Source organism: Rhinolophus ferrumequinum, chromosome 6, assembly GCF_004115265.2.
Source record: "Rhinolophus ferrumequinum isolate MPI-CBG mRhiFer1 chromosome 6, mRhiFer1_v1.p, whole genome shotgun sequence".
Taxonomy (NCBI): domain Eukaryota; kingdom Metazoa; phylum Chordata; class Mammalia; order Chiroptera; family Rhinolophidae; genus Rhinolophus; species Rhinolophus ferrumequinum.
This window is the reverse complement of record NC_046289.1, coordinates 7,265,186-7,278,942: the sequence shown is the minus strand read 5'-3', so window position 1 is coordinate 7,278,942 and position 13,757 is coordinate 7,265,186. Positions and strand designations below refer to the sequence as shown.

Below are 13,757 nucleotides of genomic sequence, written 5' to 3'. Positions count from 1 at the left end.
AAACCTTTTAAAAATCTATGATTTGGGGGTAGCCGGATGGCTCAGTTGGTTAGAGCGCAAGCTCTGAACAACAGGGTTGCCGGGTCAATTCCCACATGGGCCAGCGAGCTGCGCCCTCCTCAACGAGAGTGAAGAACAACAACTTGGAGCTGATGGGCCCTGGAGAAACACACTGTTCCCCAATATTCCCCAATAAAAACTTATTTTAAAAAAAAATCTATGATTGAGTTTTGGTTTTTTGTTTTGTTTTTCTTACCACTGGTGCAGTTGAACACACTGGGGAAGATTTTGCTGATGCAGAAAACTCATCCCAGAAAAGAGACACTCCAGAGAGCTGAAGTAACTTGTGAGCAAAAGCTGTGGGCTGATGTACATTAATTCCTGAGGATTCGTCAGCAGTTTCATCACAGTATACAGTTCTGAAAGTTAAAAACAAAAAGAGCACAAAACTACAAAAACCGACTTACAGTTATAAGAAAGGCACATAGCTTTTTAAGTTAAAGGGATTTTTCAAGTGTTAGCACTCCTTCGAATATGCCTGTAATGTGGGTATTATCATGTAAAGTAACCCCAAGAAAGATTACTTTATGAAGCTCCTAAATTGGGGGAAAAAAATCAGTAACTCCCTAAAGTTAGCTTCAAAAAAAACAATTGCTACACTCCCTCACAAACACCTCTGGGTAACAGTGAGAGAGCGTTTGGCTCCAAGTCACAAGTCAGTCATAAATGACACTTCTTGAGTTCTTATGACTATTCTTCAAATTCTTATGACTAATCTTCAGTTTAAACAAAATAAAGTAGTTCTAAATGCATGATAATTTTTGATATTTTTTAACATTCCACTTAAGGTAATGCAACCTAATTTCAAATATCTGTTAACAATAACTGTCTCATTCATAGGTATGTTTTGTGAAAGACAGAAAATACAACATATCTGCTTAAAAGGTGGCAAAGGCCCCCCCATATACAAGCATCTTTGCTGCACAGTGTACATATATTCTATTTATTTCTGTTGGTTAATCGTACGGCATAAGACAGGTGAACAGTTAAATGAACACTCGTGAGTATGGAAGTCAACCCCTGTCTGAGAGCTGTTTATAGGGGCTCCACGTGGGCATACGCGGAAATCTAACAGTGATGTGTTTATATCTTATTAGGTAAATCACTATTGCACATATTGACCTTAAAATAGCCTCACAGAATCCTGTAAGAAAACGATGGTCGCAGCCTTTCTCACTAAAGCAGCACTTGGACAGAAAACAGTAAAGCAAAGAAGCCTCTTACGTTAACGAGACATGCCGAAATAGTACATTGCTTACGTGAAAAAACTGAAACACTCCAACAAGAGTGACTTAAATTGAGTAGCACTCAAATTTTCATTGTTTTAATTTGATATTAACTACTACAGGAGAATGACTTCCTTTGAATTCAACACAGTATCATGTAACATTATACCGCACTGGTACTTTAAGTTTTCAATAATGGGATTGGAACATAACGTGGCGAGCAGCACTCTACTCTAAAATTATGCAATATATCAATTTAATATCATCACCTCTCATCTCCGAAAGCATCTTGAAATCCAATGTAAGAGTGAGATTTCATTATTCATAAAGGAAAAGAATAGGGTCATTTGTTTTCAGATATAAGAAGTCTTACCTTTCTATTCGAATTTCAAGTGCAGTTCCAGTTTTGGAATTTTCTGGCACATGTTCAATTCTCAAGACAGTGTCTATAAAAGTGACTTTTACTCTTCTTAGTACTAGAGTAAACAGGTAACCATCAACATAAGAGACCATGTGTATACTAAATAAAACTTCGAATGCAAGAATAAACACTAAATTTGTTTAATAAAAACTTACAAAATAAAATTGAATTTCTTTCCTTAAAAATCCCCAAATCTCGAGTTGTGCAATAAATATTTTGCCTTACTGAGCACTTACCCCTTGTTACATTTCAACAGACACTGGGCAGTGAGTGACTAACCCTACCTGTTGAATTCTAATCTCTTAATTATGCAAGCATAATACAGTAAACAAAAGAGAAACTAGGGTACAAAAGAACATGTCATTAAATCGAATACAATGTTTAAAATAACCTCAATTCTAAAGTTCTGAAGTGAGAGCAGTTCATTTAAAAATCATTCCAATGGCTTTTCCTTATACAAGGCTGGCTATACATAAAGGTACTAAATAAAACCTAAGAATTTTTAAAATACTCAGTTATACCAAACCTGTTTCAATGGTTTCAGCAAACTTTTCAAGTCCTTCAAAAGGCTGAGATCCTTCTCCTTGTTCATCTGTTAGTTTCTGGCTAAGACATTCTTTTGCCAACTGCATACTGCTGGTCATGAAACTTGACCAATACATAGGCTCAGAACCAGTCGCTGCAGAAAATATAGATTAATCCTAAATAATTTCTCATAGTTACAACAAAGCCATTTCTTAAAATAACACACTTCCAATAGATAAATCCTTAATCTTCCACAAGATAGTTTACATCTGGTGTTACCCAAGGAAACAATATTCTAGAAATCACCCTCGAGATTTAAGTATCACCTTATAAAGACTGAGAAGGAGAAAAAAAAAAAAATCACAGAAAAAGTCCAGCGACATGTGCTCTCATTACATGATACATACTAATTCATGTATTCATCAACATTTAATGGGTATTTTATACACACAGTGTTCAAAATACTGTACAGCAGGGGTTGACAAACTTTCTGTAAAGGATCAGATGGTAAATATTTTAGGCTTTTGGGGCCTTATGGTCTCTATCCTGACTGCTCAAATCTTTCACTCTAGTACAAAAGCAGCAAGAGAGCATAAATAAATGAATGAGTATGGTGGTGCTCCAATAAACATTTATTTACAAAAACAGGTGACAGACCAGATTTAGCCTGCCAGCCTCAGCTGATCCTACTGTAGGGGATGGAAAAATAAAATAATTATTAATTCTACCCTCAGAGAGCCTCAATATAGAAGAAATGAGATGCGGTTATGAAGAATTAACTAGGCAACTATTAAGTGTCAACAGAAAACATTATGACAGCTAAGAGATGAATTCTTCTAGCTGAGCAAATGAACGGGAAATCTGGTAGAGGCAGGAGTTGACCTAGGCTTTAGAAGGTTAGCATAAGTATGGAGAAAACAGAAGAGCATCCTTGGAAGAAGAAATATGCGACCTGAAAAATCCTTTCTACATCTTCCCTCATGAGACAATTCTACCACACTCCTACATAATATTCAAAACAAATTGACAGAGATTAATAGAATTGCTGCCTTCCAAAAAGGAATTTAAAAGCTCTTCTAATAGAACATTTTTAAAGTAAGAAGAAAATATTTCACTTTCCATAGGAAAGAATTATTATATCTACTCATCATAGTTAAAAGATAAAACATTCTTATTAATTAAATACCAGATTACTAAGGAGGATTTCCATGCACAGATTACCAATTTTCAAAATATAGGTACTATAATTCTACTAAGCATAATTTAAACTTTGGTGTTTCAGACAGCACTTAAGATTACAATTCTTCAAGTATATCTTTACAAACATCGCTTGTCACTGAAAAAAAGAATTTAAACTCATAATTTAAGATGATTTATCCTCATGACTGTACTGGTTCATGAAATTCATTCTCTCTCTCTCTCCTTTGTAAATAATACATAATCAGTGGGAGATATTTTGATACTGTCTAAATATTAAGCTTCTTAACAACCCTTCATGATACGGTGTTAGCACTCATTGATGACTCTGATCTGTACCAACTTTCACTATGATGGCTGAAAACATAGAGAACACTCTCATTTTTTATGTGCATAAGTAGGTATTCTACTACAGTGAAGAGCTTTCCCTTCTGTGTCCCCCTTACATAGCTTATTTGTATCAATGTGGACTTACGGGGTTTTTGTTTTAGTGTTATACTCTATTATTGTCATTATTCTTTTTGATACTCAAGCTTTCCCAGATTTGGCCAATGGGAGCCCTTGGGAGCCCAATCCTGTGTCCTTTTAACATTTCTTCATCAATCTTCGATCACTTCCTTGCTTTCTGGCCCAATACTTTGAATCTTGAAAACACTATAAATAATTGGTAACAAACCAATCATCTGCATACTAAAGTTCTGTGAGCAAATAGTGTAAATAGGGAGAGAAATAACTAGTGCGAACGGTATAATCACCCTACATAGACCTCAGTCCTATTATTTTACTGAAAATTTCACAAATACAATGCAAATAAATTAAATACTGCATTGAATGCAATTAGGTTACTTTCCCAACCTCTGAAAAATAAAAATGGAAACAAACAGAAACACATCACACACCTACCTAGGCGAGGTCTAGGTCGGAAGACCATTTCTAACCCTCTCACTTCCAGTGCACAATTATCCTGTAGCAAGGAGCCCCACGGAACTGACAGAGAAATGGACTGTATGAATCCTTCGGTGACTTCTAAAGGTGCGTCTGCTGACTCCAGGATCTCATTGAGACACTAGAGAGAAAAACAAAGTGCAATTTGTTAGCTTATTCAAAGAAGCTGAGTATGGTCACATACGTGTCAGGTCCTAGGGATCAAGGAAGCGGGATCTATTAGGTTGGCGCAAAAGTAATTGCGGTTTAAAAGGTTAATGACAAAAAGCACAATTACTTTTGCACCAACCTAATAGTTACAGATGATTCCTGGTCCTCACTACGCTTACAAGACAGCTTACCATGAAAGACGCGTAATTAAAGTGTGAGGAGTTTCAGGACAGAGGAAATGCACGGTGCTATTTGAGTGTGAAGAAGAACCTGACCTGGAGATTCAAGGCAGGCCAGCTGAGGAAGTGCTATTTAAAGCTGCTACCAGAAGGTTGAGGAGTTAACTTGGCAAAGTGTTTCAGGCAAAGACAAAGGCATGTGGAAGGATTGAAAAAACACACAACAGAGGTCAGAGTGCAAGCACATATTTGAGGCACAGAGGATCTGAAGTGAAGAAGAAAAGCTGCTTTAGCGTAGTGTGCCAGGGTGATGAGCCAGAGATAAGGCTACACAGATAAGGGAGAGTGGGATCCAAAGAGCCTTGTAATTCATGTCAGAGTCTGAAACTTATCTCAAGGGCAACGCGAAACCACCAAAGGTTTTAAGCAAGAGAGCCATGACGGGATTACAACCTTTAGTGGGCCACTCCAGCTGCCCGGGAGAGAACGTTTCAGAGGAAAGCAAAACTCAGGCAGAAAGGTTACGAGTCAGAGAAGCCAGAGAAATTGATTTGACAAGGAAAGTGACACTGAGGACAGTAAGAAGCACGTGGATTCTTGTAATATGTTAGGCAACAGAATGAACTGGCATCACGAGGGGGAAAGCAAAGAAGGAATGAAGAACGGCTCCCAGGTGCTGGCTTGGGCAAAAGCTCAGACAGTGGTACCATTTACTGAGACAGACAAACCTGGGGAGACTGGTTAGGGGGTCGATGGGGGGGGGTTCAGTTCCAAAGAACACATCTGAGCACACATCTAGGTGATGTCTAGGAGGCAGCTGGAAATTCCAGTCTAGAGCTTAGGAGAGCCCTATGAGCGGGAGATAGAGAAGGGCACTATAAACACAGAGGCTAAACGAAGTTACAGGGATGAGGAAAAACAGACTTTGGGAACTTACGTAGAGTAAAATGACAAGAGGTCTAGGACAGAACTCTGATAAACACCAATATTTAAGAAACAGGTTAAGAAAGAGGAACCTGCAACATAAACTGTGGGGGGAAAAAAAGCAGAGAGATAGAAGGAAAATCAAGAAAGCTTCACGTCCCAGAAAATCATGGAAAGACAATATGAAAGAGAAGAGTGGTCAAGTGCAACAAAAAGTTAAAAAGAAGCCAAAGATTTTTAAATGTCCACTGGATTTAGTGATATTTTAGGGTATCGGTGATCCCATTGAAAGTGATTGCAGTGTACGGGTAAGGCAAACCAGACTAACAGAAGACAGAATGAATGTAAATATAGTTAGTGGAGTAAGTAAATGTATCTTTTGACAGTGTACTTTTTCAATTAAAATAAATATTGACTAAATGCCAGTTTATATGTAAGGTACTTTCTGCATGCTATGTTGCATGCAGAGACCTAATTTTCTGTCTACAAGCCTAGCACTGATATATATTGAGATTTAGACTGACTCATGTTTTATCAGATGTTACTACTTTAAAAGGCTTTCTTTATGCTGGTGTTCGTACAATCCCACAGACTTTCTCAAGAGTATATGGGCTTGGATGGTTTTAAGGTACAATACCCAGATCCTGAATCTCTAAATATATTCTTTCCTAAAGCTGACCTGCCTGCGAAGAATACTTAGAGCAGTGACATCATGTTGACTCCCCTTTGCCATATTCCTTTGTACAATCTCCTTTCCCTCACTTAGCCAAAAAGGCCTACCTTTTTCCCTTCCTGAATTCTCCCTTATACACTGCCTAGGGTATAGAAATCTCCAAGCAGGGCCAGCAATGAGTTTTCGGGTCTTTCCCTATCTTATACATATTTTTGCCATGACACACAAAGAAATTAAGAGCTAATTGATACTGCTACAGCAAAATCTCCCCCAACTCTCACCTACTTATTTATGATACCAGTATTTCTCAAACTTATAACTATTTTAAAAATTTAGAAATGAGATTTATGCTGAGTCCTATCGAATTCTAGTTGTAAGGATATTCATCTTTGGATGTGTGAACTAATCAGGGGAGAAGGAAAACAACTCACCCATATCATTAAGAAATGCATTTCCAATAAGTTTCTATGTTTAATTATTCAAATGTACATTTACAGTTTTGATCAACTGTAAACTTATAATAATTATAACACAATCCCGAGGAAAAATGTTAATACTTAAAGCCTAATGATTATCTGAAAGAAATACTGATCAGTTAAGATCAATATAAGCCCAAAGGCAACCGCTAAGGAAACCTTTTAAAAACTCAAAAAAAAGTAAAGAAATCATTAAAGGAATTAAAATGTTACACTACAAAATATTCACTTCATGCAAAATAAAACGATAGCGGGAAATTTTTTATATAATCAATTTCCATTTAGTTCCATGTTTTTCTGCAGAGAAATGATATGATCAATAAAAGGCTCAAGCATAAAATAAATTATAAAATTTTGCAGTGGAAGTAGGACGAATATATGAGTTCACTGGGACAAGACACAATGTTAAATTTCCAACTATGAATGAAAACTTTGTTCAAGCACTTTTAAATGTATTAATGATGGAAATCTGATCCTATTGGGGGAAAAATTATATTTTTACAGCGATATTTACAACACAACAAAGTTATCCTCTATGACTAAACTTACAATGAAAAAAATTTTTAAGTCAATTTTTAAATGAACAAGGAATACAGTCATTTTTCAAAAATTTTGAGAAAATTGGGCAAACACGTGAACATTCCTTTAAAACACAGCATGTGTTCACGTCCTAGGTCAGAGACTTACTGGCTGGGTGGCTGTGGATAAGGTCTTAACTTCTGAGTTTCAATGTTCTCATCCATAAAATAGGGATAGTACCTATTTCATAGGGTTATTGTAAATGTAAATGAGATTATAACATGTAAAACCACCAACATAATTCCTGGTACCAAGTAAACACGTTATAAATGCTGACTATTGTTCTTTACTTCCCACAGTGCCTACCTAGCTCAATGGTGAGCACTACCAGGAATTCAAGGTGTGCTTGAGAGTAGGAAAGAAAGCAAACAGTTACATGTTCTGTTTCTTTTTACTATGTACATAAGATTATCTAGGAGAAGAATACATCCTTGGTAGTTTAAACCAAGGTATCAAAATTCAAGTAGAGATAAAACAGAGCATAAAAATATGCAAGAACAGATTTAGTCCAATTAACTTAATTAGCACTTACCACATACAGGACACTACACTATGCTATTTTATACCGACAAAGACTATATTTTCAGGATCATTTCTATAGTTTGTTACTATTTTATACCCACAGTATGGCACTACATTTTCTAAAAAATTCCCTGAATTAGGTATTTTTTGTCCCATTTCATAAAGATGGCAACTGAAGATCAGAAAAATAAAATAACTTGCAAAAGGTCTTCAATTAATCACTGAAGAAACAAAACTATAAAACAGAGAGAGAAATATATTTTCACAATGGAAGATTTTGCAGGAGGCTAAGTGAAATCAAGGGCTAAAATCATAATTCTCAAAAACGTAGTGCTTGGGCTTGGAAGCTGACTTCTAGAACAAGCTTTCAAAACTAAATGGAAAAATGCTCAACCCCTTTACTACTGGTGTTTTTCAAAATGCAGTCAAGGACCACATGCATCAACAGAATATCCTAGGATGCTTCTTAAAAATGTAGATTCTTAGGTCTTTAGAACCAGAATCCACAGGGAAGGGGCCAGACGGCACACGTTAGCTAACTTCCCAGGTGACCCTCCCTGGCTGCTAATATGCTCGAGAAGCTCAGTTTTCCTGAATCTTTTGAGGCAGTGCAGGGTACAAAAAGAATATTAGTCAGAAAGACTTAGGCTTGAAATCTTGCTACACTGCTTATACTAAGCCTAAGTTACTTAACCTCCTGGTAAAATGCAAATGGTAGCACCCAACGTAGAGCAAGCCACTGCAGATATGTACAAGCACCCCGTACAATTTACAGAGATGGAAGGTGCTTAATAAATGGTCACTATTATCTTCGACAGCAAACAAAAATCCCCTACCTTGACTCCATGTCCCAACCTCCTCAATCTCATTTCTCTTTCTTTAGTCAAGGCAGCTATCTGCTCAAACCACCAACTATTATCTGCCTTCTAACCCTCAGCTGCTCTGAAACTGCTCTTCACGGCCAATAAGCTGACAAATGCAATGAATTTCTCTTTTTAAAATTCTAACTTTCCTTAGCTTCCATAACCCTCTTCACACGCTCTTTGTTCCAACCCTTCACCATTTGAAATGCGGGTGTTCATCTAAGTTTCACCTTCAACCTTTTCTGAGTCTCAACCTAATCTACAACCGCCCGTGCACGTTGTGCCATTCCAGTGTTTCAGTCACGACTGATGCTCTGATAACTCCCAAATCTTTATCTCCAACTCTTAACCCCAATACTGGATACTATTTTCAATGGGAAAAGAACGCAGGAACTTCTAAGACAGCTCATTCCAACTGTGGAATAGTCCCAAATGCCTTGTCCCTATCACTCCCTCCCATTACGAGAGCTTTTAAGTCACTGGTCTCCAAAGTGCACAAGGTGTGATCAAACAATACGGTGAATGTTTAAATAAAAAAATTACAGTAAAAGACACATTGCCATTAATCCCCCTCAAAATACTCCCCCTCGCTTAGAAAACACTTATCCCATCCTTCTTGCCACTTTCTGAAGTGCTTCTGGAAGTCCTCTTTCGTGAGTGTCTTCAGTTGTGCTGTCGTGGCTGCCCCCATGTCCTGAGTCCATTCAAAACATATACTTTCATGGTCATTTTGACTTTGTCACATGGTGCCATATCTGGTAAATAAGGTGGATGAGGACACACTGTAATGTTTTCATTTGACAGAAATTGCCGTACCAGAAGCGATGTGTGACATGGAGTGTTGTCATGATGGAGGATGAAGTAAAGACACGAAAGAGGACTTCCAGAACTGCTTCAGAAAGTGGCAGGTATGATGGGATAACTGTGTTTGAAGAGAGGGGGAGTATTTTGAGGGGGATTAATGGCAATGGATGCTTTACGGTAATAAATTTTGTCATTTAGACATTCACCGCATTTTGTGATCACACCTCGTATATCCCAGAGAGTATAACCGATAATCCACAGGGATGTGAGTAGAAAATTAGACATTCTGTATTAAAATTTTCATTTTTCGATTTAAAAGTTGTACTAATATTTAATTTACAAATGGGCACTGACGCCTTCACTCAGACCATACATCAGACCCGTACAAAGAGAAGATGAGTAGTTCCACACTGGGAAGAGTTAAGAGTGGTGTCCTCAGCTGGATTTTCCTTTTCAGCACACTGAAACTTACTTCTGCATAATAAAAACAGACCTTAAAGCAGTTGAGTCTTTGCAAAGAGACAGAAAGTAACAGTAACTTTCTGATTTCCTGGGTTTTCTTATGGCCAAATATTTAAGAGTTGAATTTAAATATGAAAAGCAATTTTCTTCCACACCAAGATTAGAGTGCTAAATATGCCGACCATTCATGTGATGACAGATGGATATTGGTAGTACATGCTACCAACCAGATGTATTCCAAAAAGCTAAACATACTTTATCTTTTCAAAGTAAAGATGTCACTTTAATAATGAGTGAGAAAGTAACTAACTGCTTTTCAAAGGATACTTGTACTATGGGGGGAACAGTTGTGAAAAATTGTATTTGGAAATGTTTCCATTGTTACATGATTCTGTTGCTGAAATAATGTCTATTAAAAACACTGTCTCTTTTTTTAAGTCATTATCTACACAGTTATAAAAGATTCGAAAACATGGAAAATTATCCCAATGAATCTAAGTCTGCTGAACAGTTTTTAAAAATGGATTTTAAAGTTAATTTTTTATATATAAAAAATGCAACACCTTCCAATTAATTAATTAGCAAGCACAACTGATTAAGATCAAGGAAGACGGCAATGTCACAGCCAATTTCAACATAATCCCGTGCATAATTGATGGCTGAGAACTGAAACATTAGTGATGTTGCCAATGATGTAATTCTTCCACTTGGATCCAAGAATCTGTGAGGTATCTTTGTTTCAGGAATGAAAGTCATTAAAATCAAGTGTCAAAAGTAACTGAATTTGAACCAGAAGTTTGAATAGCTAAGTGTCACATCAAGATTTATCTTAGTCGCCAACACAGCACACTATAGTCAATAAATAAATAAACAGCAACAGCAAATATTTACTGGATGCTTTATTTGACATTATCATTTTGGCTGGGAATAGCCCCGGCCTTCAAGGAGCAGAACAAAACAATCTTCAGATTAAATCGAGCCCTAAATTATTCTGCCATCAATCCTGGTCAAACTGTAAAATTCGAATATTACCAACTGATTTCCATGAGGATTAAGCAAAACCACACAAATGAGAGTGCCTAGCACAGTGCCTTAAATAAATAGATGCTCAGTAAGCATCCACGGTCCTTTCCTTGAAGACACGATTAATTAAAAAATAATAATAATAGTCGGCTTAGTAATTAGACAGGTTTGAATTGTCACTGTACTGTTTGCTGGCCATGTCGCTTTGGAGAAATTATTTAACTCCCTCTGTAAAATGGAAATCATATCACCCACCTCATAGAGTTAATATGAAAAGTCATAAAGGATAATCTGTACAAAGTCAATCGACCCACAAAAGGCAGTTAATACACGGCCCAATCCTCCTCCTTCAAGATAGTCTATTCAAAACTGTACCACAAGGGGCCAGCCCATCTGGCTCAGGTGGTTAGAGTACAAGCTCTTAACAACAAGGTTGCAGGTTCAATTCCCCCATGGGATGGTGGGCTGCGCCCCCTGCAACTAAGACTGAAAACAGGGACTGGACTTGGAGCTGAGCTGCGCCCTCCACAACCAGATTGAAGGACAACGACTTGGACCTGATGGGCCCTGGAAAAACACACTGTTCGCCAATATTCCCCAAGTGAAAAAAAAAAGCTGTACCAAAAGTATAGACTCATGGGTCAATGAATTTAAAAATATCTATCACAAACCCTATCTTCTGGCAAGAGTTACAGCAATACAGGACCCTGACACACTGCCTGGCATGGAGTGGACACTCCATTAATGTTTACTGAGCTTAGATGTGTTACTATATCCAATATCAATTGGCTAACTGTGGTAGCCTGGGTTAGCCAGGTGTGGCATTGGGTCTTTCTGCTACTCAGACCAGGGCTCTTTCTACTTTACTATGTGCTCTCCCCAGCGTAAATCATCGATTTACTGATAAAATTGTATGTTTATTCATGCTAGAGCCAATTAATTTAAGGGTCATAATAAGGTGTTACCATAACCTGAGCATTTCAAGGTTCTATGACTCAGGAAGTCATTACTCTGTTAAAATACTTTTACATAAAAGGTAAAAAACACACACTTTTTACAAAGCTTAAATGAGGAGGAAAACAAGTTTCCCTTTGTTTACACAACTCTCCTAAGAAACTTACCTATATCTATGATTTCCTAAGTGGAAAGTGTGTTGGAGTGTTTTTAGAATAGTAAAACTCCAGAATGGGACAACATATTCAAACTGTAAACAGCAAACTCGAGTGCAATAAACGAAGGGTTGGGGGAGGAGAAAAGCCACTCCATTCTTGTCAAACTCAAGGCTTAACACACTTTCAGTAAAATACTGTATGCACTGAACACACAAATGCCGGTACAACTGTATGTGGTGCATTGAAATATACACGAAGCACCTGTAAGACACGATGAGTCAACCCACAGCCCCTGGATGACAAGTGGAAAACAGGAGTTTAAATGTCTGCCAATTGCAGCTTCGGTGCTTTTACAACACCTGCGTTTACGATCCGTCACGTGAAACACACAGCGTAACTAAACAGCACGGCCAGGGCCACGCAACCATTCACAGGCTGGCCTTGTCACACCGCGAGGGGCCAAAGAAGGCACATGGGCAGAGGCGGCCTTCACCTGTTTCTTCCAGATGGCGAATGCGGGAGGCAGACCGCGGTGCGCAAGCAGCCAACCCAAAACACACCCAGGAACCAGCAGGCGTTCCGACACTGCCAGGGGTCCGCCTCATCCTTCACCTCGCGGAGTGTCCTCCCACGAAACCGGGTGTTGGCCACGGAGCCCCGCGACCCCTCCTACCCGAGGGGGCAGCCCTTGGTCCCCGCGCTCCACAGGCCCCCTCACCGACCCCAGGCGCTGCCTCCGTGCACTGATTGCCAGCGTAGACTCCACTACCTCTGCTAAGTTTCTGGAACACGTGATTTGGGGGCGCAAACTTGCTAGGAACAGATTAAACAAGACTGGAACACACTTCTCTGAGCCCTGCCACTCCCAGAGAGGGGCTGAACGTCACACATTTGGGGTGACACTCGTTCAAATCGCCCTAAGGAGGGCAGCGAGTCCCGCCCGGGGGGCCGCCGGCAGCTCTTACCCATTTGTCCAAGGGGACCTGGGCGAGGGACCCGGTGCCCTGATACAGGTCCAGGCTGAGCTGCTCCAGGCTCAGCTTCTCCTGCAGGAAATGGCCCAGGTACCTCTGCAGGAGGTACCGACAGGCCCTCTTCTTGATGGACTCTGAAAACGGCCAAGGCATGTTGAGGGCCGGCGAGGGCTGCGGGCGGCGGCGGCTCCGGCCTCCCGGCCCAGGCCCCGGTTCCAGGCCGCTGCGGCGGCGGCAAGGGCACTGGCCGGCGTCCCCAGGCCGCGGAGGGGCCTAAGCCCGGGGTGGCCCCTCCATCCCTTCCCGGCACCAGGCGTCCCTCAGGACGACCCCATCTCCTGCGCCGCGCCGCTCGCTCTAGGCCTGGCGGGGACACGGGGCGGAGGAGTCGCGGGCGCCCCAGGCCCGGGGTCTTCCGGAGGGGTCCTCGTCCGCACGGAGAGAGGGTGCAGGAGAGCGCGCGGCGAGGCGACCGGGCCTGAGGCAGGGGCTGAGGCAGACACCTCCACCGCCGCCGCGAGACGAATTTGTTGTCATCCGCAGGCGCGCTCCCGACTCTGGGGACGCTCCGGCGCGTTCGCGAGCCCCGGACTCCCCGCGCGCGGCCTGCGCTGGCGGAAGTGACGCCACACTGGGGCTGCA

The 13,757-nt window shown here is 40.2% G+C and overlaps 1 protein-coding gene across 5 annotated transcripts in view; it reads right to left on the bottom strand.

The window, feature by feature from the left end:
- Window positions 1-13,726, bottom strand: part of ATG2B (autophagy related 2B) — a 66,647-nt gene extending 52,921 nt beyond the window's left edge. For all 5 annotated transcript variants that reach the window (XM_033109210.1, XM_033109213.1, XM_033109214.1 and 2 more), the window contains exons 1-5: window positions 13,107-13,726; window positions 4,333-4,495; window positions 2,234-2,386; window positions 1,660-1,762; window positions 257-419 (exon numbers count right to left, since the gene is read on the bottom strand). In XM_033109210.1, coding sequence (XP_032965101.1) covers window positions 257-419; window positions 1,660-1,762; window positions 2,234-2,386; window positions 4,333-4,495; window positions 13,107-13,268 — 744 coding nt within the window. In that variant the 5' untranslated portion in view covers window positions 13,269-13,726. The remainder of the gene's footprint in view (window positions 1-256; window positions 420-1,659; window positions 1,763-2,233; window positions 2,387-4,332; window positions 4,496-13,106) is intronic.
- Between the last annotated feature and the right edge of the window lie 31 nt (window positions 13,727-13,757).